The 27,497-nt window shown below is 43.6% G+C and overlaps 2 protein-coding genes and 1 long non-coding RNA gene across 3 annotated transcripts in view; 2 read left to right on the forward strand and 1 right to left on the reverse strand.

Moving 5' to 3' along the window:
* The first annotated feature begins 2,668 nt into the window (after positions 1-2,668).
* LOC114597130 (uncharacterized) lies at positions 2,669-8,243 on the forward strand. The gene is made up of 3 exons (XR_003706715.2): positions 2,669-2,960; positions 5,961-6,023; positions 6,519-8,243. It is a non-coding gene; the product is annotated as an uncharacterized LOC114597130 (long non-coding RNA).
* Positions 8,244-15,490: 7,247 nt separating this feature from the next.
* LOC114597129 (uncharacterized) lies at positions 15,491-19,174 on the forward strand. Its single transcript, XM_028729263.2, has 3 exons — positions 15,491-15,758; positions 17,944-18,006; positions 18,909-19,174. The coding sequence occupies exons 1-3, from the start codon at positions 15,695-15,697 to the stop codon at positions 19,034-19,036; spliced, it is 255 nt and encodes an 84-aa protein (XP_028585096.2). The 5' UTR covers positions 15,491-15,694; the 3' UTR covers positions 19,037-19,174.
* A 1,867-nt stretch (positions 19,175-21,041) lies between these two features.
* GLUD1 (glutamate dehydrogenase 1) overlaps positions 21,042-27,497 on the reverse strand; it is a 32,662-nt gene continuing 26,206 nt past the window's right edge. The window contains exons 8-13 of the mRNA XM_028729261.2: positions 26,693-26,830; positions 26,513-26,593; positions 24,726-24,849; positions 23,635-23,726; positions 22,080-22,142; positions 21,042-21,330 (exon numbers count right to left, since the gene is read on the reverse strand). Of these exons, the coding sequence (XP_028585094.1) occupies positions 21,211-21,330; positions 22,080-22,142; positions 23,635-23,726; positions 24,726-24,849; positions 26,513-26,593; positions 26,693-26,830 (618 nt within the window). The 3' untranslated portion in view covers positions 21,042-21,210. The remainder of the gene's footprint in view (positions 21,331-22,079; positions 22,143-23,634; positions 23,727-24,725; positions 24,850-26,512; positions 26,594-26,692; positions 26,831-27,497) is intronic.

The raw sequence follows: 27,497 nt of genomic DNA on the forward strand, positions 1-27,497 counted from the left end.
AAACTCTGGCTGGCCTTGCTTGTGATACAGCTGAGGAATTGGGGAGGGCCTCTTTCTTATATTTTGCAATCCTCAGACTGGCAGGGAAGGGATTTCCAGTGGCATCCAGGAAGCTATCTGTGCAGGTAGAATATAGAAGGTAGACTTCGAAGAGGATGCAAAGCTGTCATTTCCCTGTGCGAAATCAGCAAGAGCAGAGCCAGGGCAGTGTTCATCTCTTAACAGGGACCACTCACAGTTGATTTGATGTGATTTGCTCAGTAGCTCTTGGGTGGAGCCAAGGATTAAAACAAAACAGATGATCCAGAACAAGCAGCGTGAGTCATATATTTCCTCTCATTTGCAACTTAAAAACAAGCACACTTCTAAATAATCCCAGAGCCAGATGTGTGTGCCTAGTGGTGTTTCTTGCAAAAGAAAAGCCTCTGGGTGTGGCAACATAAATTAGGGTTCCTCAAGCATTTCCTTGATTTCAGGGTCTCTGTGTACTGTCCCACTATCTTTGCCCAGGACATCTTTGCCACATGCTATGGTGCTCAACTGCCGGTTTTTCAACACAGATCCAAAACGCAGGAAGCTGCCGTATACTAAGAGTGTGTACACACTACAAATTCAAAACACAAGAACCTTGGGAATTATAGTTTGTCCCTAACAGGACAACCACTCCCAGCACCCTTAACAAACTATGGTTCCCATAATTCTTTGTATGTGTGATGTGCATGCACAATTATACCACTTTAAACATGACGGCTTCCCCCAAGGAATCCTGGGAACTGAACTTCATTAAAAGTGCTGAAAGCTGTTAGGACACTCCTATTCCCCTCACATATCTACTATGCCCTGGAAAAAGGAATTGATGGTTAAACCACTCTGGGAACTGTAGCTCTGGAAGGGGAATGGAGTCTCCTAAAAACTCTCAGCACCCTTAACAAACGACAGTTCCCAGGAGTCTTTGGGGGAAGCCATGACTGTTAAAATGCTGTAGCATTGCTTTAAATAAATGGGGCAGATGTGGCCTAAGTCAGACCGCTGATCTGTCTAGCTCAGTATCAACTGTATAGACAGACAGGAGTCACTGCCTTGACATACCAGTGTTTGAACCCGGTGTTTTTTCCATGCAAAATATGTGCTCAGCTGCTAAGACATGGCTCCTCCCTACTGTATAACTGCTTCATCACCTCATGTCTCCCCAAGTTCCAAAGTGGGTGAATGTCCCAAATCCAGGCCTTGTTTTAGCTTCCAAGGAACCTCTCAGCTCAAGGTCAACACAAAAGACAGCTGCCTCAATCTGTGTGTTTTATTAAGCCAGCAGCAAGCTGTTTCTGTTGTCTTCTGTTTTCAGAAGTCCATGCATTGCCTGACGGGTTCTTTCCTTTCCTCGCCACCTGACACATCTGGACTGTACTTCATATTTGTTTGCTGGCTTCAGGTGGCTGTTTGCTCTCTCTGCTTTTTAAAATTCCGAGTCAAGAGATGAGAGGCATTAATGGCCTGTCCAACGCTGCATTAAATGGTGAGCAAAACACGCCTCATTTACTAAAACACACTAGTTCGGCAATACGATTGCTAGAGTCAATACCGGTGATCCCGCGAACGGAAGCTCAGGTAAGTATTGACACAAACTCTGCTGGCTGCATGACTGGATTAGAAGAACCACTGAATAAAGCTCGGCTCACCACCATACCAGAATGGGGAAAGATGGCTTAGTGGTTTTTAGTAGTTTCTTGCATTTCATGGTATACCAATTCTGTTAAATAAATCAATAAAAAGGAAAGAGTTTGGAAGCAAGTAAAGTAATATGCACAAATTGCCTAAAGAGGGTGTGCATACAAAAGACTGTTAAGACTTAAATTAATTAAACGAACCTATGCCATTTAAGATACTGCATCTATCCCATGAATGGTGCACAAAGGAGGATAAGAGGCCTGGACAGAGACATCTGAGCACCAGTACAGTGGTACCTCGGGTTACAGATGCTTCAGGTTACAGACTCTGCTAACCCAGAAATAGTACCTCAGATTAAGAACTTTGCTTCAGGATGAGAACATAAATCGTGCAGCGGCGGCACGGCAGCAGTGGGAGGCCCCATTAGCTAAAGTGGTGCTTCAGGTTAAGAACAGTTTCAGGTTAAGAATGGACCTCCAGAACGAATCAAGTTTTTAACCCAAGGTACCACTGTACGTTGTGTTTTTGGAGGCCTAGGATAAGTAGGAAAGGCCTTGGTTTCCTATACCCTTTTTCGAAGGATAGTACTTTGTAAATGTTTAGTGCAATAGAAATGAAATCCACATGCAGAGCAATAAATTGGAATGCAACCTTTGAGGACACTTCTGCAAAGGCAGGAGTAGCCAATGTGGTGTACTTTGGTGTATAATGTGGTGTACTCTATCCAACAAATAGTCGGGGGTGAAGGGGAGTTGTGGTTCAACAACATTGGAAGGGGGGCACCACATTGATTACCTCAGTATTGTGGATACACAGGCCCAGATACAAATGGACATTGGTGCCTCTCTCACACAACTGCCTCTGTGTTGCTCCGTGCTGATGTGCCCGCCATTTGCTCAGTTATTTTCCACCGAGATTCTATTCAGAAGGGATGAGCACTATTCCCACTGATGCAGAAAGAAAACGCTTGCTGAGACACACCTCCCACCTGGGAAAGGCAAAGAATTTGGCATTTTGACACGTGCCTTCAGTTTTGTTTATCTGGGCTTAAAATGCTAAGCCACCTGAATGCTCCACCTATTGAAAATATTTGTCGAGTGAGCATGGGGGGGGGGGGCGGTGTCTTGGTTTGTATATAAAACTACCATAGGCTGGAGACACTGCCGCAGAATGTTTAGAAGGCCGATGTTTTAAATTTGGTTAAGGACGGAAGCTGTTGAAAACAACCATGTCTGGAAAGCAGCCATGTTTTAAGGGCTTCGCTCAACAAGCTGAAGGGACCGTGCAGGATGCTGGTAAGAAACTATCTATCTATCTATCTATCTATCTATCTATCTATCTATCTATCTATCTATCATCTATCTATCTATCTATCTATCTCTATATCTCTATCTATCCATCCATCTATCTTGGTTTCACTTCAGATGCCCAATGAAAAGGACTTTTGTTCTCAGAGCTGGTTTATACATTCTCAGTAGCATCAAGCTGGTCTCCTTCCTTCCTTCCTGGTCTCTGCTTCTTGTAAACCAGAATGCACCCCTCTGAAAAAGTGTCTTGCAGATTGAAGACACTTCCAACTCTATGATTCTATGACTCTAGGAACTAACTCTTCCAACTCTATGATTCTACAACTCTGTGACATAGCAAGTTAGGCTGCATCCACACAGCATTTTATTCCATTTTCACAAAGTTTCCTTATCTGATAATTTCCACACTTTATGCAATCTTTCCCACAATGTAAAAGCCACTACTGGGAAAACAGCGGACTCTAGCAGAAGTTTAGTGTACATTTCCAGGTTATTTGGCTCGGGGGGGGGGGGGGGGACCAATTTTACAACCAGTTAACTCAGCAAATTGCAGGAGTTCTGTGTTGTAGTCTCAGGTGAAGAAATTTCAGGCAGTATTTAAGCATACAGTTTTTTCTACAATATCAAATTTAGCATGACATGGTGGTATATTGAGCAACAAGCCACAGTTCCATAATGCAACAGGTGAGGCAGTATAAAAGAAACATTAAAATCTGGGGTAGAAGTGCTAGCATTATAATTAGGATTGTTGGTATCCGTCTGTCTTGGGAGAAAATGGAGGAGTGCGTCTTTGGGGGTGATGTCAAAACATTGGAAGGTTACAGTGCCTGCTGTGGCTGTAGAGACCGATACAGGAGAGACATGCTTTGTTGCAGTTGAGGCAGATGAAGGTTGTGCTGTTGAATTCAGCCTTAGACTTCTATAAACAAGGTGTTAATGTTTTTAAATGATTGAAGGAGGCTGAATTTCATTTAAAAAAACAAAAAACACCCATGTGCAGTCTGAAGTGGAATAGTCCAGGAAGAGCTTCACCAAAGAACAGGTTAGCCCTTCAGCAACAGGGATCTAACAATGGCATTTCTTGATTGACATTATATGGTCTGCTTAATAGTCCTGAGCGTTAAAGTGGATGCAGCCTACTTTTATTACGTTTATTGCATTGTATCTTGCCTTTCCTCTGGAGAGCTCAGAACAATGTGCCCCACTCTCGATTTTATCCTCATGACTATGCTGCAGGGGTGCCAAGTTGAATAAAATGGGGGGGGGCAAGTGAGCCCCACCCCACATAAATGATCACATGAAGTGGCACACACACACCATTTGAATGGCAATGCCCACCAATTTTTTTTGGGGGGAGGCCCTCAAATATTTTATGGAGGCCCCCGAAAGGACCTCAGCCCCTAGGAGTTGGCTCTTATGCTACGCTGTGAGATAGATCAGGCTGAGAGATGGAATGGCAATGCAAGCATCAATGTTTGTTTGTTGTTGTTGTTTAGTCGTTTAGTTGTGTCCGATTCTTCATGACCCCATGGACCAGAGCACGCCAGGCACTTCTGTCTTCCACTGCCTCACGCAGTTTGATCAAACTTATGTTAGTAGCTTCGGGAACACTGTCCAACCATCTCGTCCACTGTCATCCCCTTCTCCTTGTGCCCTCAATCTTTCCCAACATCAGTTAGGGCAGTGTTCCCCAACCTTGGGCCTCCAGCTGTTTTTGGACTACAACTCCCATCATCCCTCGCTAGCAAGACCAGTGGTCAAGGATGATGGGAATTGTAGTCCAAAAACAGCTGGAGGCCCAAGGTTGGGGAACACTGAGTTAGGGGAGTGGTGTGAGCTAGCCATCACTGTAGTACGCTCAGAGGAATGGTGAGATTTCTTTTCTGTACCGAAGTTAAATAGCCTTTCCTGCTCACCCCATTACTTGTGATGCCACTGCTTTCCTCTCTCCTAAAAACAACTCAATTATGAAAAACATGTACATTCATGTCCTCAGATGCCACTGATCTGCTAGGTCACAGCCATTCACCCAGGTGCTGTGATAAGGAAGATCTTGTTTTTCCTATGATATCTATGTACTCAGTGTGCACTCAAAGAACACCTTGTTATTGTCTGCTGATGCGTGTCTGATAAAGTTATCAATCTGAACCACGAGTCTAACCTCATGATGCAGGACCACACAGCTTGTGGACCCACCAAGAGCATCTCACAACCCATCAACTACAAACGGAAAATGTGCCAGGGATTCATTAAAACCCTTCGGGGGCTTCTGCATGCATGCATGGGGCTGCAAGAACACACCATGGATACCAGATGATCCTCAAGTATTGCTGATGTTTTCAGCTTGGTGGGGGTTACACTTTGCTAGGGGCGGGGGAGAAATGGGATTCAAATCACATTCAAAGGTGAGCCAAACTGATTTGCACTTCCTGAAACAATACACGAACCAAAATGCAGCCATCCTTCAAAATTTGCCACTTCTTCAAATTTTGCAACACAGTTCTCCGGTCAAGCAATATGTACAAAAATGCCTATGCTATTGTAAAGTGTACAAAAAAAGTATGCATTGGTGAAAATAATGCACAAAAATGTTATATAAGGGGGACTGCCTGCAAAAATATGAATATTAAGCAAAATTGCATACAAAGAATGTGTACATTCGGCGAAATCACACTAAAATGGTGAATTTTCATGAGGACTTTAAAAAAAATTGCAAACTGGTCTCAAAATTTCTACAAATTTTTACAAATGAACTGAAGATGGGGAAAATTAGCAACTGAAAGAACCCAAATTTACAGATTTTCTCACCCCTACAGTTTGCACAGGTTTTATTATAAACTGCTCTGGGAGAAGAATACGTCCTGAAAGAAACCTATGGTATAAATAAAAATAAAATAAATATTGCCCTTTGATTTTCCTAGTCCCTTTCCTTTGTACAACTGATTTTTTTTTATTAAATAAATCTGTTTCCCCCCCTCTTTCTTGCAGTAAACAAGGTGGGACAGGCCACGCAGCAAGTTGTGGACCAAGCTACCCAGGCGGGTCAGAAAGGTAGGACTCAAAATTGCTACTAGCTTAAAAGCAGATTGTCAATTCAGAATGATCTGTGCCTGTTCCATTTATGATATGCGTATACAACACTTGGTAGGTAGCATAATGTCAGTGGTAGCCAAGCATCTGCTTTGTAAACATACTGTAATGTCTTTTCCCAGGGGAACTCTGAAAATTATAGCTCTGTGAACACGGCAGCTGACTCAGTCTTTGCCAGTGTCATCCCAATGAGGAAGGCGCGCACACTGGAATTCTGCCAAGTGCAGGGAAAACGCAGCAACATCACAACTGACCTCAAAGCACAATCCCATCCCTAACCTCTGACTGGCTAAGGAAAGGGGAAGCTGGGACATGAGAAGTCAATGAATATTAAGTGGGCTATTCTGCTTTTGCAGGCAGTGGTTGTTCAGACTGGGGAGCACATCGAAGCTACACATTAGGAACCAAGTGTTTGCGAAACCCCGATTAGTAACATCCTTCCTTCCCTTTTTACAGCTGTGGACCAAGTGTACAAGGCAGCTCAGGATGGTGTGACCGACCTCGAGAAAAAAATTGGACTCAAGAAATGATGGCCATCGTGATATTGAAATCAGACCAAAGAATGTTTGGCATCCTCAGATTCACACTTCCCTCTTCCATTCTGTCGTAATCTTTATCCTTACGGAAAGCATGAAATATATTCTCTCCACGCCCCCTTTTCTGATTTGTAGATTTGCAGTCCAAAGAAAAGAAAGAAAAGGATCATATCGCCACCTTCCTTCAGAAGGAAAAACGTGCCCGATTTGGACAACTGAATTGCCTAATTACCTAGTCTGAGTCATTTTGGCACCTGTGATTGTCATATGGCATGGAAAAAGAGGGCTGCCCCCGAGATAAGATTTTTATATCCCCTGCCAGTCTCACGCCTCATTCTTGTAAAGACAAGACATCATACTACCACCAGGATATCAGGAGTCATTCCAAGGATGGAATTAACTCACCTTTTGTCTGCTTTCTCAAAAAAAAAAAAAAAAAAAAAAAGCTGTCAACTGGCTGCCCCTGGGCCAAATTAAGCAGTACGTTTATGACCCTCCTAATTTCCAATCCTAGAGGCAAAAGAGGAATGGAAATGAGCAGCTTCAGCAACAGAGGGATTTTGGCAGGAAGCCATTTCGGTAGTTAAGGTGTGAAGCTTTGTGCTATGCTTCTACTCTCTTGTTAAAGTGGTCCCCCTCTGGCAACACTAGTTGTTGACCCAGGAGAAAAGGGTTTTATTTTCCAAAGTTATTCATATTGACTTTCCCTGTCCAAAAAATTGTTAGGCTCCAGGAGCATGCCATGTAGTACATTTCTTGGAATGTTTCCCATTGCAAGAAAATGTGGGTTGGTTAGCCCTCCACCCTATAGGACCACAAATAATCTGCAATTTGCCATCACTACTGAACAAATAACAATCAATGCGCAACTTTGCTTGTCTTCCTGAGATCTGAACAACTGCACTGTGCATAGCCAACCTGCACCTTGTGTGCACTTCTGCACATAATGTCTTTTACCACTAAACCTGTGAAGGTTTTCTGGTGGGTGTATTTTGAAATAGATCAACTCCTTTCTTGGTCGTTATCTGAGAAATGGGCTTCATCTATATATAGTTTAAAACACAGTAGGTGGAATGGTTTCTGATGCTGTGTTAGTTTGCTCCACCAAGGAGCTAGAGGTGTGCAGCCTGACAGTAAAACACTGCACTGTGAGTTCTCCAAGCAGGATCAAACAATTGGAGGAACTACCACCATTTCTGATTCTCATTATCATGAATGTGCAGAAAAACCCATTGCCACCTGGGATCAGTTTTTGAGATCTCAACAATTGCACTGTGTACTTCCAGGCTGCACTATTTTTAGTTGAAACAGACTGCTTTCTTTAGCAGAGTAGTCTGTAATTGTATTGAAAACTCTGCAGTGATGCAATGTTAAGGCAGTCATAAGAATGGCTCTTAAGGCAGTCAATGGCAAGTATTGCAAAACTGCAAAGTTTATTGAGGAGGGTGCAGGATAGCAATGGAACACTGTGTTGTTCGCTCTCTTTCAAGCAAACACAATCAACCAACCAACCAACCAGCAGGTCATAGCAATACCCATAAAGCATAATTGTTAACACAGAAGTACTATTTGTTGTTTTACCTTTCATGTCTTTCCTTTTCTTGACTTGAATGTTAATAATAATAAATATGCATGACAATCTGAATTCTTTGGGTGCTTACATGTGACTGAGCTCTATGCTGCATTTCCCCCCATGGGAGTTGACAGTAACTTGCAAGGATAAAATCACAGGTGAATAAGTGGTTGTCCAAGCCACCCAACCCTCCATGCCTACCTCCTTTCACTGCAGGGGCACTTTGAGACTGGGCATCATGTGGCATGGAGCAAGGAAGTCCCTGGTTTTATTTAAACCACACTTCAGCCATTCAACTCAGGGTGTGAGACCTCCGGGTATAGGGCAGTATATAAATTTAATAAATAAAATAAATTCGGCACGGTGCAGGAGATCCACTATCAAGATATAGCTTCTTATGGATCTAGCTAGCTGAATTATACTGAGCAATTTTGCCCAGAATCATTTACTTTTACTGCCAGCAGCTCTCCAGGGTCTCCAGCAGAGATCTCACCCATCACCTACTCCCTGAACAGTTACCTAAAGAAGCAAGGGGTTGCGCTTGGGCCCTTCTGTATGCAAACCATCCCTTCCGTCCTGAACCCCTGGCCTACCTGGCAGCAAGTCAGTCCAGGGTCAATCCACGTGTCTGAAGCACAGTCCCACAAAAATCCTGAAGCATCCAAGCTGAGGTCTATCAACATGGGCAGTTGAGCAAACACAGACCCTCAGCTTTGCTTCTCTTTTTGCATGCTGATTGCAGCATCTGGCCTTGACGAGGCATATGACCCTCACCTGTTTCAAGCCTACTCCAGCTGAGGAATCACACACTGAGCTAGCGAGCCTCACCTGGCCAGTGAGGAAGCTGGGTTTGGGGCCCTGGCCTGCCTCAGCCTCCTAGAGTGCTGCTGCTCCCTATGCCTCAGAGCCCACCGTGTTCATGGAGACAGGGGCCTCTCTGGCTCTGGTGATGGGTCCTGCTGCTCTGGTTCCTGTGCACTGGCTCCCATCCTCTCATCATCCTCCATCACCCTGTGAGTACTTCCTACATAAACCTCTCCTTCCCCATCCCCAGCTTGCCTTGCTATGTCCCAGTCCCGGCTACACCCCTCGCCAGGATCCTCTTCCACCTCCCTGTTGTCCTGCCAGTTCATGACACCTTGTATGCCAAAGTTAGGCCAGTCTTTTGGTGTATGTGTTTTTCTTTGAATCAATCAATCAATCAATCAATCAATCAATCAATCAATCAATCAAAAACACCTTCAAAGCAGCCCTGGGGAGTCACCGTTCTGATCAGAGAAAGGGAGATGGAGCATCAACATTTTCCCTTTGCAACATTTTGTCCATCTAAGGCCTCCCCAATCTGATATTTGCCCCACTGGAGGTGGGGATGTTGGCGTACAAATAGCAAAGAGTGGGACAACCTGGGCAGGGCCTTAAAGCCAAGGATGGAGTTTGAGATGGATGCATGATGCGATGGGGACCCAGTGCAGGGATTGGAGGACTGGTGTGAGTGACGGAGAGATCAATGCTTTACAGAGGCGAGTTTTGGGTGACAAGGGAAGGCCAGAGAGCCACAGCACACACCCAAAATGGTAAATTTGCATCATTTATTGTGGTGCAAAATTTTGAGATACTTTTAGACAGGTTATTATTTTGTAATGCCCAGGACAAATAGCCCTGCTTGTAATAGACCCAATTCCCCCCCCCCACCTCTGTGTGGTATATGAAGCCACTGAGGATAAGTTCACCCATGTCAATTTCTCACTCTTTGACCAGATCATCGTGTGTGTGATGATGCCCTGCAGATTCCACAAACAGCCTCAGGTTAAGCAACACTGATGCACATTTTCGCATAACATGTCAGTGTTACTGCAGTTTCTTTTTCCAGCCACGGTGTGGAGTAGAAGCCTAAGAATATAATTCTCAGGGTTTGCCGTGTTTTCTTTCCACAGCTTGTGAAGCAGTGCATGCTGATGTTAGAGATTAAGGCACATGTAGGAACAAGACAACTGACCACAGTAGAATTTGTTTTCTAAGTGCACAGAGTCAGCCCAAGGCATTCTGCTAGGTAGAGAAGAATGGCAGTTCCTCCCTTCCTAAATCGGGAAGCAGGGAGAGTAAAATTCAGTTTGAATAGAAAGGCAAACATACCTAATCCGTGCTTCCCAAAACAATACAAGAACCAAAACACAACAATCCTTCAAAATTAACACAACTCAATTTTGCAGTGCAGTTCTCCACCCAAGCAATGCTTACAAAAATGTATATATTGGGGGGGGGGAGGAGTGAATAAAAATTAATATGTGTATTACTGAAAATCATGCGTTGTAGTAGGGAAAGCTCCTTCAGAAAATGTGTACATTAGTCAAAACTGCATATAAACATGCATTAGGATAAATCTGTAGTAAAACACTGGTGAATTTCCATTTTTCAAAATCCGTAAATCGGTGCAGAAATGTGGAAAACTGAATTTAAGATGGGGAAAAAGAGAAATTGAGAGAACTAAAATGGACAGATCCCTCCATTCCTATTCCCAAATCAAGGTGCAAAGTACGGTGGTACCTCAGTTTATTAACTTAATCTGTTCCAGAAGTCCATTCTTAAACCGAGGCGCACTTTCCCTAATGAGGCCTCCCGCTGCCAGTGCCCTTCCACCATTCGGTTTCCGTTTGTAGACTGAGGTAAAGTTCGCAAACCAGAACACAACTTCCGGTTTTCTGGAGTTCGTAAACCAAATCGTTCGTAAACAAGACTGTTCTTAAACTGAGGTACTACTGTATCTGAACCAAGGCAAGATATTTGGGCAGCTAGCTGAGCCCGAAAACCAAGCAAGCGGCTCTCGCTTCCCTGACAGTAAAAAGAGAATGGTGAAAAATCAAATAACTATTGTTTGCCCTCTCTTGACACCCAGAATCATGTGTGGGAGCACTCATTTTGCCTAATGGTCGGACTGGGTCCCAGCAGCACCGCAGAAGACAGCAGCTAGGTGCCTACTTCAGAATGCTTTTAGGGTTTGGGGGGGGGCAGGGGAATGTCATTGATTCAATAATAGTGCACGACACAACATGTCATTGACACAATAATAGTGCATGAATGGTGGGATTATTTTGGACCACCCACACAACATTCTGCTGTATTAGCTGTTCTGTGATGCTCCAAGGACTGAGATCAGAGAAATGACACTTGTCAAAATTCTCCCTTCTTGTTGTTGTTGTTTAGTCGTTTAGTCGTGTCCGACTCTTTGTGACCCCATGGACCAGAGCACGCCAGGCACTCCTGTCTTCCACTGCCTCCCGCAGTTTGGTCAAACTCCCGCTGGTAGCTTCAAGAACACTATCCAACCATCTCGTCCTCTGTTGTCCCCTTCTCCTTGTGCCCTCCATCTTTCCCAACATCAGGGTCTTTTCCAGGGAGTCTTCTCTTCTCATGAGGTGGCCAAAGTATTGGAGCCTCAGCTTCAGGATCTGTCCTTCCAATGAGCACTCAGGGCTGATTTCCTTAAGAATGGACATGTTTGATCTTCTTGCAGTCCATGGGACTCTCAAGAGTCTCCTCCAGCACCTTAATTCAAAAGCATAAATTCTTTGGCAATCAGCCTTTTTTATGGTCCAGCTCTCACTTCCATACATCACTACTGGGAAAACCATAGCTTTAACTATACGGACCTTTGTTGGCAAGGTGATGTCCCTGCTTTTTAAGATGCTGTCTAGGTTTGCCATCGCCTTTCTGCCAAGAAGCAGGCGTCTTTTAATTTCGCGGCTGCTGTCACCACCTGCAGTGATCATGGAGCCCAAGAAAGTAAAATCTCTCACTGCCTCCCTTCTATTTGCCAGGAGGTGATGGGACCAGTGGCCATTAAAAGGCCCTTATCGCTGCATCACATACCAAGCTGAGCAGATATGCTGTCCAATATGCATTGTAAACATGAAAGAAAACTCTTCTCTTCACCTGAAACTGTATAAATAATTACTGATGCTTGCCAACTGCCACCTTAAGAGACTGGGAGAATTGCTCTTTTGGGGAGTGAGTAGTGCCATTTTTCTAGAAAACCTATCATGAGCATCTCCCTTCTTTTCTTTTAATGGCAATGGCGCCCACCTGAGAGGTGCTGGAACTGAGTTCCAGTGAGTTTTGGCTGGCAGAAAAAAACCTCTTTAGGTCTTATTTCTGAGTATATTATTTTTGTATTAAGAGTGCACTCTTAATGAATGCTGGGTTTTGAAACTGTGTGGAAGTATGGGGGATTTTTCTTCTCTTCCCCTCCCCATTCTTGTCTTTTGGTATGAAATGTGCATTTTGTCACTCTCAGGGCATCCGATCAGTATCTGGCAGTACACATAAAACTAGAAAAACTGGAAAAGGTTAAGAGGCTGTCTTGCCCGTCAACCTACCTCAAGGACTCTTAAAAAAGCATAACCTGTTGTTTTAGCGATATGGCATGTTGTCTGGCTGGCTGGTACACATACCTAACATTGCCTAAAAGTGTACCTTGGACACCATAGAAAGCAACATAGAAAGTAAGCATCAATAAAGAGCAAGGGAACTTTGAGTTCTGAGAACAAAATACCTTCTCATAGGTATTTTTAATGTTATTGAGATTCCTAGTCTTTTCCCCTTTCTCAAATCCAGGAATTGCCAGAGGAATGCATCCGCATAGAATGTAAGGTGTCCGGGAGACAAAAATAGCTTTCCAGTGTGAAACATAAGATACATTTTACCACATGTACTGGATATTGTTCCCCCACCTCTCAGCCAATGCCCCCACCCAAACAACCCCTAAACAATTGGGTTCTTCTATACCTGAAAACAGAGGGGGGGGGACGGTGGTACTATTGGAATAATCAATCTTTGATTGATGTGCAGCCCACCAATAAAAATCATAGATTTGGTATAATATAATTGGATAACCTCTTTTTGATTTCTTGGATAGAAAGAAAAAGGTATGAGCCCAAGATGCACGGATTGAACATTGGGAAAACATCAGCGGAAGGAAAAACTGCTGAATAGTTTTTACCTTTAGGAAGCTTCTCTTAACATTTACCTGAAATCTGCTTCCTTTCGTTTCCCACCCATTAGCACTCTAATTCTGCCCTCTGAGCACCTGAGAACAACAGATTCAGAAATAAGGCTTCTATGCTAAAAACCATTTGTTTGGCTTAAGCCCTGGCACTAAAAACCAATTCACCAGAAACTGAGAATTGGCAGGCAGGCAGGAAGTGATTCACTGACTATGGAGAACTTTCCATCCTATGCCTGCACCTTTGTGTCTGGAGCAGGAAAAGGGGTGAGGTATCCTGGTAACTTTCTGCCAGCTGGCTGTTGCTATCAGTGTTGCTAACAACCAAGTGTTAGAGATGGAAAAGTCCATAGACTGGGCTACCTCCATGGGCCAGTTTGTGAATGGTGAGACTTAACGCAACCAAAGGTTGGATTTTAGTTCAAGATCTCTGGAACAGTGGCATAACTGCAATGAGTCATTGCCTATCCTCTTATACATAATGCTCATAATCTTTTTTTCAGCACCATCTTCCAACAGGTATCACCTGTCACAGTCCCAACTCTCCCATCACACAAGTGGTACCCTTGACTAGAATGGAAGCGAGAAGTTCATCACATAGCATTGTCACATGGGTGGATTGTGTGAAGCCACTCATTTGCAAAGGCAGAATCCATCTGCCATACAATGAGCCTCAGCACAGGAACATAGGAAGCTGCCTTATGTTAACACCAGACTATTGGACCATTTAGCCCAGTCTTGTCTACTCTGACGGGCAGCGACTCCCCACCAAGAGGTTGTGCACATCTGCTGTTACCTGGTCCTTTTAACTGAACTCAGCGGAGAACCTTCTGCAAGCAAAATATTGTCTAAGACAGAGTGATCTCTCTTCTTCAGAACCAGTGAAGGCGGTGAAGGTGCCTGGAGGCAGTTGGAGGATGGATGGCGGCTAATGGATTGAGGTTGAATCCTGACAAGACAGAAGTACTGTTTTGGGGGGACAGGGGATGGGCTGGTGTGGAGGACTCCCTGGTCCTGAATTGGGTAACTGTGCCCCTGAAGGAACAGGTGCGCAGCCTGGGAGTCATTTTGGACTCACAGCTGTCCATGGAGGCACAGGTCAACTCTGTGTCCAGGGCAGCTGTTTACCAGCTCCACCTGGTACGCAGGCTGAGACCCTACCTGCCCGCGGACTGTCTCGCCAGAGTGGTGCATGCTCTAGTTATCTCCCGCTTGGACTACTGCAATGCGCTCTACGTGGGGCTACCTTTGAAGGTGACCCGGAAACTGCAATTAATTCAGAATGCGGCAGCTAGACTAGTGACTGGGGGCAGCCGCCGAGACCACATAACACTGGTCTTGAAAGACCTACATTGGCTCCCAGTACGTTTCTGAGCACAATTCAAAGAGTTGGTGTTGATCTTTAAAGCCCTAAACGGCCTCGGCCCAGTATACCCGAAGGACCGTCTCCACCCCCATCGTTCTGCCCGGATGCTGAGGTCCAACGCCGAGGGCCTTCTGACGGTTCCCTCATTGCGAGAAGCAAAGCTACAGGGAACCAGGCAGAGGGCCTTCTCGGTAGTGGTGCCCGCCCTGTGGAATGCCCTCCCATCAGATGTCAAAGCGATAAACAACTACCTGACATTCAGAAGACATCTTAAGGCAGCCCTGTTCAGGGAAGTTTTTGATGTGTGACATTTTAGTGTATTTTTGGTCTCTGTGGAAGCCGCCCAGAGTGGCTAGGGAAACCCAGCCAGATGGGTGGGGTACAAATAATAATAATAATAATAATAATAATAATAATAATAATAATTCCCTGGAGGTGTCCTTCCATCTGACGAACCCAACTGATAGCATTTTCCAGAAAGGCAAAATTCAAGCAGGTCGGCACAATTTGTGATCCACCAGACTGAACATGGTTTTTCGGTCACAGATCAGAGGCGCTTGCCTGGTGCCATTTTTGCACTCCCAGGTGTGCCACAACCCCCCCCCCCAAAGGCTCAATTAATCTCCTGCACAGCTGCATCCAGTTTGGTCACAGGTTTCTGATTTGAAGTTTATGTGCTTTCAAACACAGTAATTAGTATCACTGGACTGGTGTCATTTCCCCCTTCCCATACATTGAAATTTACCGTTATTTGGCCTTATAAAACCTCCGGCTCTTCTGAAAGCCATCATTATGGAAACGTTTCATAACAGCAGGCTGGCCAGCCCAGTCCACAACCACTTTTGTTTTGCAGCTGTGGAAAACTACTCTAGTTAAAAAAGATTTTAAAAGTGCCAAACCCCACCCTCTCCCTTGCGAGGAAGAATACAGTAATTCCAAACATCCCTACACTTCCTTTGAAGTCAGGAGTTTGGTGACTAACAGAGCTTTGTGGGTTTTTCTGGATCCTAGCTGGGAGGAGTTTGCCTGTCTATAAGAGCCAACTCTTTGGGAAGCAACAAAACAGGGCTGGGCTGCATTTGAGAAAGTGACCGTCCGTCAACTGATTGGGGATCTACAAATCAGGGAGCAGGAGATCTCATCCACACAAAAGCAAAAATGTTTAAGCTGAATCTTGAAGAGGAAGGAAAAGGGCTGACCGGGATGGCTTCCCAGGTTGCAGGTAAAGACACTGAGGTTATGTCTTTGTTCTTGTAAAACCACCAGTCTATATTTTACTTTTTCAGTCACAGAAAGATCTATCCTTAAGTAACGCCAACATCAGACTTGGGGTGGGTTGTTGTCTTAACAGCAACTTGATGTGCAGGTATTACTATCAATTTATTCTCTATGCTGTTAATAGCTTTGAGGTGAATGACCTCTGCCTGAAACCCGTGAGTCACAGGAGTCCAGAAATGCACTAGGCTTGATGACAAAGTAGTCTGATCTCATGTAAGACAACTTTCAATGATTTTACCTGCTGATCATGCTCCGGTGTAATAGGAAAAAAGGCTGCAAGGGTATTAATTGCTCAAGCGCAGATTGGGTCATTTTTTTCTTGGTATGTTAGCAAAGCTGCCTGGAACCTATTTTTATTTTTGTTACCATATATGTTCAACTTTCTTCTTCTGCCTTAGTAAGTCTCTTTGGAATAGGGTGGGGTAAAAACCAAGCATGGATTTCATGAGAAGGCACTTTGGATCTTGCCTTTCTGAGAAAATACCCCTCCACACAAAGTTAACGTCTGTATTGTCCCTACAAGGGGGGATTGGGGGGGGGTGTACCATACTGCAATGCCCACATGAGTTTAGCCAGGATTTGGGGCGGGGGGCAGAACCTCAGTTAGATATATATAGATAGATAGATAGATAGATATAGATATATATAGATATATTTATATTGATTTAAGGGGGGAAGCAGCCCCTCACTGCCTACGCCCATGATTGCCCATATTTATTTTACAATTGAAAATGGAAACAATGGAGGAAAAATGTTTTCTGGCATTGCAGAGCTTTAAGAAAAATGTGTGAATATAATTCAAAGTACCTCAAATTGGATAATTTATTTATAGATACAAAAAAGGTTTGATTTTTCTGTCAAGAAATGTACCGCCTACAGTAATTATCCTGACCTTTAAATAAAAGTTATGGAAGGGCATGGGTCTAGGAAGCCAAACAAAGACCCCTCTGTTTCATAATTGTTCAAGTTTTCCATACAAGTGTTTATACCAGGGCTTGTAATCAAGGCACAAAATGTCGTTTTAGACTTCCAAAATAAAACTCATTATATAAACAACAGGGTTTGCCAACTGACCTGAAAACAGCCTGGCCGGCAAAAAACCAACAGGCAACACTTTCTGCAGTTATGTGGAGAAATATCACCAGCTATTGTCTAGAAATCCAGCTTCTGTTCAAGCTATTGCAATGGGTTGCTTGAAAAACTGGCAGTCTTTCTAAAGAGTTTGGATGGAGACTGTAAATTGCTTTTTCTCTCTGAAATGCTGGATTCCCTTCTTTTCTTTTCTTGAGCTGGACTGCTGTGGCCAACAGAAATTCCATAAACGGAGTTTTCCCAACCTGCCAGGAAATGCTTCAGCTGAGATTTTTCTGCTTTGGTCAAAAAGCAGTAAAAGGCCCATGATCTGGTGAGAAAAGTTGGCAAATCTTCTGACCCGGGGCAACATGGAGGATTTATGCAAGTTCCTTGAACAGTGTGTATTCACTATCACTGAAATGCAAAACTGAAATGCATCTTAAAATGTTAATGATCTCAGACATCAGCTCATCAAGTTACAATTAAGAGTGACCAGCTAGGATAGGAACAGTTCCGATAGACTGATGAAATAGCCACTGCCAGGTAAGATACAGAAGAACCAAAAGCAAATAAATCTCTCAGCAGACCCAGTGTAATAAGCTATGTTTGTCTTCCTGAAAATGATTTACGACAACATGTGGGATCAACAACAAAATGTTGCACTGTGAACTGCTCCTGTTTCGGATTTTAACCAGCCAGTGTGTCTTCCATGACTCTGTTCTATATAGTCTTTCCCTCTGGATTTCTATTTCTGTCCTCCGACAGCCAAGCCAGCATGTTGACCCATTAAGCATGCTCAGTTTTTACTGGGGTATGTTGGGTTCTCCTCCACTCTTCTAGGTTTTTCCAATTTTTTTTACCTTTTGCAAACCTTGGGAGTCAATAAAGGCTTGCCGATACCTCCATTGTGCGATGGGGTAATGCTGTTTGGCTGTGCAAGAACCAACTATGAGTTTGGTATTAATATATAGGATACACCATTCATGTGCTTGGTACAATTCAGAAAATTGTAATTTTTCTATTTCTGTGATTTGTTCTTATTTTTTTACTTGCAGTTAATTCAGCAGGTCAGGCTGTGGAGAAAGCACTGGACCAGGCTACAGAAGCTGGTCAGAAAGGTAAGGAGGCATCCTAATAACCTGGGCAATTCTCAAAATGTGTGGTATCTGGATGGCTTATAAATGTAGAAGAGACTTGGTGCATACCTTCTAAATTCAGATTTCCCCCACCTCTCCAGTACAGACTTAAGTGGGGAACAGTTTTTCTGTTCCAAATAGTAAATCTGTGTTCAAGTAACTGGTGTTATAGGGTTGCCATACATCCAGGAATTTCTTGACATGTCCTTCAGGTATCCTACATACCCATCTGGGGGAAATTTTTACATTTTTAAACAAATGTCCTGGGTTTGGGGGGTGGGGTTGTGTGTGCGGACAGCTCTGGTTCAGACTCGGGCAACCTGGGCGGCAGAGGGGCTATCGGGCGATTGCCCTAAAAAACGCTCTACAACTTTTCGTGTCCAGATTTTTACCTCTTCAAATATGACAACAGGAGACAGAAAACTCAAAAATCCAATTTAGCTCTCTTCCACTGTGCTAAATATTACCTTGAGCCTACCCAGGTGGCTAGTGTTTTTGAAATCAAGTTAGCAGCCCGCAGAATAAGCATTCTGCAGCTCCTTTCCAAGCTTAGTCAGAAAAGCACACACTTTGCATGCAGATGTCAAGTGTAACTCTTGGCAAATCTAGCTTAAAAAGGGGTTCATGTACCAACGTAATCGGAAAGGCCACTGGCGGAGACCCTGCAGAGCCATTGTCAGTCAAGAGCAGACAATAGTGAACTAGATCTGAACTGCTGCAAGCCAGCTTCTTCATCTGGTGAATGGGTTCCTTAAACAGCATGTAGAGTTTCTTCCCCACATGCACTTCCAATACAATTCTACATCTTATGGAAAAAGCAAACCACTTATGTAGTCAGCCATTGTCTCTCACCTCCTTAAATTGTTTCCCTTTTTGTTTTGAAGTGGTAGACGACACCTGCAAGGCTGCACAGGATACTGGAGAAAAGGCTGCACAAAGCCTAACAAGCCAGGTAACTGCCTGGGGCAAATCCTTTGGACAAAGTGAAGAACAGAAGAACGTTTCAACTTAAACCTATTATACTGTTTTCTCTTATTATATATTTAATGGACCGAAATTATTCAGGTGTTTGGCATATATTCTTTACACCTTCATTAAAAGTGAAGCTATAAATCCCTATACATTTCATTAAATTAATCTTAAAACTTTGTTTCATTATGTATTACATGGTGGTTCAATATGACCGTATTGAGAAGTATTCATGAGGTTGGTTTTACAGAAGGTTCTAGGGTGTGTTAAGTGGGCATACACATTTTATGCGAGACTCAAATGCACACATAAGCATGCAGGCACACATGTAAAATGTAATATGTGGCTTTAACTATGCATCATCTAACTAAATACTCCTCAGGTCCCACGCAACATTCTATGTGAGTGGGGGACCCTCCCCACCCCACTGTGAAGATCCTGTGTGCAAAGCTCAGATGAAACTCCATTTCATTAAAACTATTTAGAAAAACCTCAAAGTTTTGAGGGAAACTATGCATTAGCATGATTATGCCACACAGCGGTAGGAGTTTTGGCTGGACAAACTAGGGAACTGTTGGTCACTGGCAAGAATAAGTAGCAGTTTGAAGTGGAAAGGCTATAAGAACTGAAACATTAAGGGGGGAAAGGGTTCAGGACGAAATGCAAAGTTTAAGGAAAGGGACAGTTCAGAAAACTCAAGGGACTGTTCACACACGTCTGCTCAACACTTGACATCTATAACACCAAAAATAGTTTGCATATGTTGAACAGCCGTCAGGAATAAAATGCATCAGTAACTCCTTTGTATCATCCCAATTAAAACCAAGGAACGTTTACACATTGTACAAATTTGATTACCAGTACTATGAAAGATGCCTGAAAAGTTCTCTGTCTAATTCCAAATCCAGCTTCATTCTATTTACACTGAACGTTTCAGCTCTCGTGATGTTGTGAAAAGCTATGAAAAACACAAACCAGCATATGTTTGGAAAGGTCAACTTTTAATAATTGCTTTTGTTACCATGTTATGTCATGAGTTACAAAGTCGCTAGAAAAAAGCATGAGTTCTGGGAAGGTTTGGGTTTGTTTTTTTTAAAAAAAACATTCATATTCATTACATAAATACACCTGGCACTTTTATAGGACTCCTCTGGACAAAATACCTATCAAGAATCCTCAAAACTGTGATTGAGTCCTGGCTTCAAGGCCCTCTCTGTATTAAACTATTTATGTTCAGAATATGCAAACCACCAAAAAAAGAGAGAACAAAGTCAGCATGTTAGGACACTACACAAAGTTTGTAGTAGCAGCTTGCCTCCTTGTTGCCAATGATTTAATTGTTCATTGAGGCAATAGCTAACGCTAAAAGCTCTCAGACAATAAAACACAACTGAGTAAGAGGCTACACAAGTTCTTTGGACTACCTAAGATTATGCTCAAGTACATGTCAATTCTTCTTTTAAAAAACAAGTTTAATGAATATGCTGCGATAAGATTAAACACAAGAGATAATTTCGCTGGGTGCCTGTACAACAATGATACTGCTTCAGCTTATAAAAATACTAGCTCCCGGAACCCATCTTTTTACGTGCACCTTGCAGTGCTTGAGTAGAGGATGAGTACATGATTTAAAGGCATCCCTGTAACACACGCATTGCCTAAGGGGAACCAGGTATATGATGCTGCTAAGTGTAAAAATGAGAATCCTATCAAAGATATTCCCTGCAGGAGGCCCGTTCTGTCGCTGATAATGCCACTGCATTGATCATCCAAGGGCTTTATTCAAAGTGCCAAAGCTGGGAGAGTTATTGTTTGAAAACCAAAGTGCATGAATAGTTGGCTATTTGCTCCAATAGCACACACTCGTGTGATCTGAAGCTTTGCTAGGTTGCTTATTGTGGCTAGACCACAGGTTCATACAATAAAAAGGTACCTTTTTTAAAGTTTCATGGCAAAGAATACTTAGAACCTCCCCCCTTCCCCCAAAACAAGTGCATATGAACTGGTTATCTTTAGATATCTTTCGGCATGAAGCACTAACCCCCAGATTTATTTATTTTTTTAATGATGAAAGACTAAAACTGAAGCCAACAGAGAATCATATCCGCTATACTTAAGTGAGAAAAGAGGGGTTTCTGTGGTTATATGTAAACTTGAAATACGCTTTCTGAAGAGGGTATGCAACAGGGTGCCAGACCTTGGCAGACGACTATCCGTTTATGTGAAGGTCACGCCAGCTTCATTGTACACCTTGAAGACTTTCTCAATTGCATTGACGTAGGCAGCTGTTCTCAAGTCTAGACCTAGATTGTACTTCATAGCAGTACGCATGATTTGCTAGAGAATACAAAAATGTTACAATGTGAGTACAAAATATTTACTGAGCTCTTATTGAATACACATACAATGCTAATATTGATCTGACTTGGAGAAGTCATTGAATAAGTAATATAATGCTTCTTAATTAGCTCGGGCATCATATTCATTTTCTAAATGGCACAAGGTAGCCATTAATGTGGTAACTGAATACTTCTACAATTTATTAAGCACAGGGACCTACCCATTCTTTCTAAATGTTGGGGCATTGACATTCAGCTACTCTGATCCTGGAAGAGGCTGAGGAACACACCACAGAACTGATGGCAGAGCAAGCCATTTTAAGTCAGCTGCCATTCCAGACAGATGGTAGAAAAGAGGAGCTGCCCCAGTGTATTCACTCTGGTTTAACTGAGACAGACAGTGCAATCATATGCATGTACACACACTGCTCAAAAGGGCTTCCTATTGAGCTTACAACAGGGTGCAGGGCAGCCTAAAGCAACACTAACCAGGCACATCACCAGGCAGAACAGCCTCCACTACTTGTTGCTATATTTATAGGTAGAATATTTTTTTTGCTAATCAGCAAGTTAGAAAAATAATAGAGTTCATTTAATGTTCTGTGTAGGTTACCCAGTGCTGATTAATGCAATCCAGAAACTGGAGCGAGGAGGAACAGTTCCACCCTATTACGTGCCTCTGCAATTTACCTCTAGAGATAAGGTGTCAACACAAGTTTAAAGCTTCCACCGTTACATAATACATACCCTAGCAGAACGCTCCATGGTGTAGGCCAAACCAGAATGGACAATGTCTTTTTCAGATGCACCCTATATTGAAAAGAATTGCAATGAGTAGTCAGTCTGAAATCAGCCACAGACCCCATTTTGTATTTCTTTAATATTAGTGCTTAAGGGATTGATATATTATGCCACTTTTTGTATACCCCTTTAACTGCTGGATAGAAAAGGAAACTAGCCAAAACCAAACCAACCTAAATGTGTTTAATTTAACTGTTTATATTCAGTTGACATACTAACAAGGCTATTCCCTCTGGAATTTCTATTTAGGAAGCCAAGCAATAGATTATCCTGGATGTATATAACATGCATGTAATTCAGTACACTTCAGAGTACTGCGTCAGTAAATATTCAAAGTTAGACAACAATTGTGGCAAGCTGCAAATTCCCAGCCTGTCTCTATGTCCCAGCTGCAGGCCTTCCAGGACCATCAAAAGGCAACACACCTTTGTGGTGAGCAAGACGGTTCCCCAGTCTATGTGATGCTGCACAGAGTATCCAGGAGGACAAATCGGAGTCAGATCTACTCTGCCCACCCCGCCCTCCCAGGTCTCCACAATACATCCCAGGTCGGCCCATTCATCCACAAAAAAATCATGGATAAGTCACTAGCATTAATTAACAGCACTACAAAGTCAGAAGGCACAGTGAAACAACTACCAGGAACCTGTGGACAGGGGAGAAGTTTGCTATGGGGCATGGGCCCCAGGTATCCATAGTCTCATCTCCCACAGTGACCCCCATGCACTTTGGCCAACTGCCCCATTGCCTGTGATCACTGGAATGGGACACTCACACTCTTTCCTGTTCCCCAATGGAAACTTTGCCAAAGCACGTAGTACCATGGTATCAATTCAAGCATAAGAAAGTACACAGAGTCGATAAGCACGAGAGCATCTTGCTGCATCCCTGTGTCAGCACTTTGTCAAACGTTCAGGGCCCCCACTCTACCTCTCACCTAGAAAGTGAAGCGCTCCCACCCCATACTGTGTTCAATAACTTCCTTCCTTTCCTCCTCACTAGTCGGAATACATTCATCTGGGCTGGTACCAAAAGAAAAGCATCAAGAGGTAGTGCCTTACACTTGTGTGACCCTCCCCCCCAAAGCAGAGACCCCCTTTTAGTGTCAACCTACTGGTAACCCACCAACAGCAGCCATACTGATGTGGTCTGACTTTTAAGTTGCTTCAATCTAGGGAGTCTGCCAGCTCCCACCTCTAGTACCCAGCTGGGGCTTGTTACAGCACGACATGTTCAACGTGAGCTGCCATGGACTAACAAAGATTGTGGGTAGGTATAAAAAAACCCCTGCATTTCCCCTCCAAAATTCAGCAACCTCTGGAACTATAACCCACTGAAAGAAGCTAAACAAAACACATATTATGTCCTTCATACTATAAGTAGTAAGGTATTTTTACTCTAGTCTGACAATTATACAACTTGTGCCCACAGATTGGTTTCCTTTTTTGCAACAGACATTTATCAGATATGCAACGAGCAAAATCTTGCAGCAGCTACTTACAGATATTCTATCCTGGAATTCTGCAGTAGGCACAACTGGAATACTTCCACCATGTTTCCCAAACTTTCTTTCCAAGCTTTCCTGGACAGACACTGAAGGAGGGAGAAATAAATAAGTCCTGCTGCTTTCCTATGCATGATTCTTAAATGAAGCAAGTTTCAGTCCAGACAGTTACAATCCAATCCTATGCCTGCTTATTCAGAAGTACATCCTGCTGTATTCAATGAGTGTGCAGCCCTGGCTGACTCAGAAGGCAAGTTTCAGCAGTCTCTCTCAGAAGCACTTGCTTTGCTACTTCCAAGTTTCCTATATTTCAACTGAAGCAATTCTGCTGCAGGAAGACAGAACTCTGAAGAGATTCAAAGACAGCCAGCCAGGTGACGAGACTTGTAAAAAGGTAAAGGTACCCCTGCCCGTACGGCCCAGTCTTGACAGACTCTGGGGTTGTGCGCCCATCTCACTTAAGAGGCCAGGGGCCAGCGCTGTCCGCAGACACTTCCGGGTCACGTGGCCAGCGTGACAAAGCTGCATCTGGCGAGCCAGCGCAGCACATGGAAATGCCGTTTACCTTCCCGCCAGTAAGCGGTCCCTATTTATCTACTTGCACCCGGGAGTGCTTTCGAACTGCTAGGATGGCAGGCACTGGGACCGAGCAACGGGAGCGCACCCCGCCGCGGGGATTCGAACCGCCGACCTTTCGATCAGCAAGCCCTAGGCGCTGAGGCTTTTACCCACAGCGCCACCCGCGTCCCTACCATGTATCTACTTCCAAAATGTATCTACTTCCACTTTTAAGCTGAAATTTGCTTTTCAGTATTGCCAGAAACTTATCTATAAACTTTCACTATAGAACAGAAAATCTCATTCTCCAGTATTATTTATTTGCATTTACATAGGGTTTTTTTGGGCAATATTATTCTATTTATTGCATTATGCCATACAAAAACAACTAAAAGGTTCTGTCAGAATATATCATAAACTAATTCACAAAACTTGAAATCTTCTAAAGAAAGTGAGTTTGTTATTAGTAGATGGGATGATACAATTTATTACTGAATCTGCATAAAGTGTGCAGTACTTGTTATACTTACTTAGCAAGTGGTAGTTTGAGTCCCTTTCATATTTAAAAGTCAAGCGACCATAGCTGACATGGTTCAGGTTCTTCAGCCACTCAAAGTAAGACACAGTTACACCACCAGCATTTAAGTAGAGATCCTGAATAGGACAAGATTGAAAGGTTTTGTGTGTTTTTTGGTAAGAAAATGCATTGTAGGCAACGTAAAGTCTACTTCAAAACTGCAAAAGATAGTACCGTATTTTTCGCCCTATAAGACGCACTTTCCCCCTCCAAAAATGAAGGGGAAATATGTGTGCGTCCTATGGGGCGAATGCAGGCTTTCGCTGAAGCCTGGAGAGCGAGGGGGGTCGGTGCGCACCGACCCCTCTCGCTCTCCAGGCTTCAGGAAGCTATCCGCTAGCCGTGGGAGACCCAGCTCTCCCAGGGCTAGCGGAGACCTTGCCTGCACCCAGAAGCTTGGGGCGCGCTGAGCTCCGCATGCCCCAAGCTTCGGGATTAGCGGAGTGGTCCGCTAGCCGTGGGAGAGCTGCGCGAAGTCGCGGGGCTCTCCCCCGGCTAGCGGAGACCTTGCCAGCACCCAGAAGCTTGGGGCGCGCTGAGCTCCGCACGCCCCAAGCTTCGGGATTAGCGCAGCGGTCCGCTAGCCGTGGGAGAGCCACGCGACGTCGCGGGGCTCTCCCACGGCTAGCGGAGATCTTGCCGGCACCCAGAAGCTTGGGGCACGCTGAGCTCCGCACGCCCCAAGCTTCGGGATTAGCGCAGTGGTCCGCTAGCTGTGGGAGAGCCGCGTGAAGTCGCGGGGCTCTCCCCCGGCTAGCGGAGACCTTGCCAGCACCCAGAAGCTTGGGGCGCGCTGATAGTGGGTTTGATAGTGTTGTGTGTGTTGTGGGAGGGAATAGAGGGCTAGCATATATATCACCTGCCTGTGGGACTTTTAAGGTTGGCTGGCACTGTCCAAGGAGTACTCTCTCACTGCTCCAAGTCAAGCCACAGTGAGGAGGAGCAGCAGCATAGAAGCACCCCATTCCTTTGGACGCGGACTAGGGGCTTGTGAGAATGTGGCTGTGAGTGATCAAAAATGGAATGTTGTACTAAAAGCCTGCACTTCTTTCTCTTTACATTCCAACTAGAATCATAGAATCATAGAATCATAGAGTTGGAAGAGACCACAGGGGCCATCGAGTCCAACCCCCTGCCAAGCAGGAAACTAGGCTAAATGACAGTACAGGCACACACACACACACACACACACACACACCCCCTCCCTACACTGGGGTTACATTCGAAGGCATCACGCATTTAAGTGAAATCGTGTATATTTGAAACACCACTGAAAAAGCCTGCAAACACCCCATTCTGTTATGAGTAACAGCTTGGAAATACAGAAGTGAAAGGAAAGATAAATCTGATCAGAGTAGGCTTATTTGTATGGGATACAATTAATCTTCAACCAGGATGGATCCCTTGCCCAAAATTCATTTTCAACTTGAGTCCTTGAGTAATTTTATAACTCTGTGGTTTTCTTTTTTAACTATCAATTTACAAAGTTATGCATCAAGTTGTGATGTATTCCCCTGTACCACCCTTGCTATAGAGAAAATGGAAATTCATAGGGTACAAATCCAGCTCCATTAAAATCATTGGGAATTTTGCTAAAAATTTCAATGCGCTCCAAAATGATAGCACATTTTTTTACTGGCAAGTTTTATATTCCCAGAAGATATTTGGCATGTAAAACAGGTATGTTTTTTTTAAAAAAAATGAATGCTAATTTTGGCATGGAGGAATTATATACCTTACCGGAATAACCATGATATTCCTTTCCAGGAAGATTTTATCTGCCTCAGGAGTTGTGGGTCCGTTAGCACCTTCAGCAATTATCTGGAAAATAAAATAAAATATTACAGCTGAATATAGAAAAACTTGTGATCACAACTTCTGGATCCATTATCAAGCATTTATTCTGCAGGCTCCTCTTACTTTTGCTTTGACCTTGTGGGCATTGGCCTTTGTTAACTGTTTTTCACTGGCAGCAGGGATGAGGATGTCACAGTCTGCTTCAAGAATGTGGCAGTCCAGGGGCTGTGCCTTTGGGTAGGTGAGAATCGATCCATGTTGCTGTTTGGATACAAAAGGGAAGTCAATGGCTCATTCCAGTGAATTCAAATAGAACAGAAGTTTCAATAATCCAATCTGCTTCTATATCTAATTCCATAGAATTAGGTATAGAATTAGATCCAAACAAGCAAGGGCCAAAAATGGCCTGGAGACTGCCTGATACACCTAAATTTGGGGTGGATAGAAGACAAAATATGGCAGACTCATAATAATAAATTCAAAATTGGGGGGAGAGAAACTATTTTATATAAAGAAGTCCTTCCCCGTCTCCTTAAAAAAAGGGCCCCATTTAAAGACCTTGGAGGTACTCTCAGAAGAAATGACACCAGGTACCGCTGGGAGTACCCAGAAGGTAACTCTTTAACTTATAAACATAGAATCAGAGATGAAAAGGAGGTAGAGAAATTCTGTAGGAAGTATCATAAAGATTTTGGAGGTACAGACCCCGCTCTGGAAGGTGCAGTAGGAGGACAGGACCCAGAACAATCAGAGGATAGTGTAGACAGTCAGGAGGAGGAAGAAGATAAAAATAGGAAGAAAAAGAAAAGTAAAAAAGACAAGACTAGACTTTGAAACCTAACCAATATGGCAGATATGAAAATATTAAGCTGGAATGTAAATGGGTTGAATGGAAAAGTAAAAGTAAATAAAATAGCACATATTTTAA

This window comes from Podarcis muralis, chromosome 6 (genome assembly GCF_964188315.1).
Source record: "Podarcis muralis chromosome 6, rPodMur119.hap1.1, whole genome shotgun sequence".
Taxonomy (NCBI): domain Eukaryota; kingdom Metazoa; phylum Chordata; class Lepidosauria; order Squamata; family Lacertidae; genus Podarcis; species Podarcis muralis.

Excerpts from the sequence above, each read along its gene's own strand:
- LOC114597129 (XM_028729263.2), top strand. The coding sequence starts at position 15,695 with ATGTTTAAGCTGAATCTTGAAGAGGAAGGAAAAGGGCTGACCGGGATG. Across the intron at positions 15,759-17,943 it reads GATGGCTTCCCAGGTTGCAG|TTAATTCAGCAGGTCAGGCT; the intron begins GTAAAGACACTG and ends TTTTACTTGCAG. Across the intron at positions 18,007-18,908 it reads TACAGAAGCTGGTCAGAAAG|TGGTAGACGACACCTGCAAG; the intron begins GTAAGGAGGCAT and ends TTTGTTTTGAAG.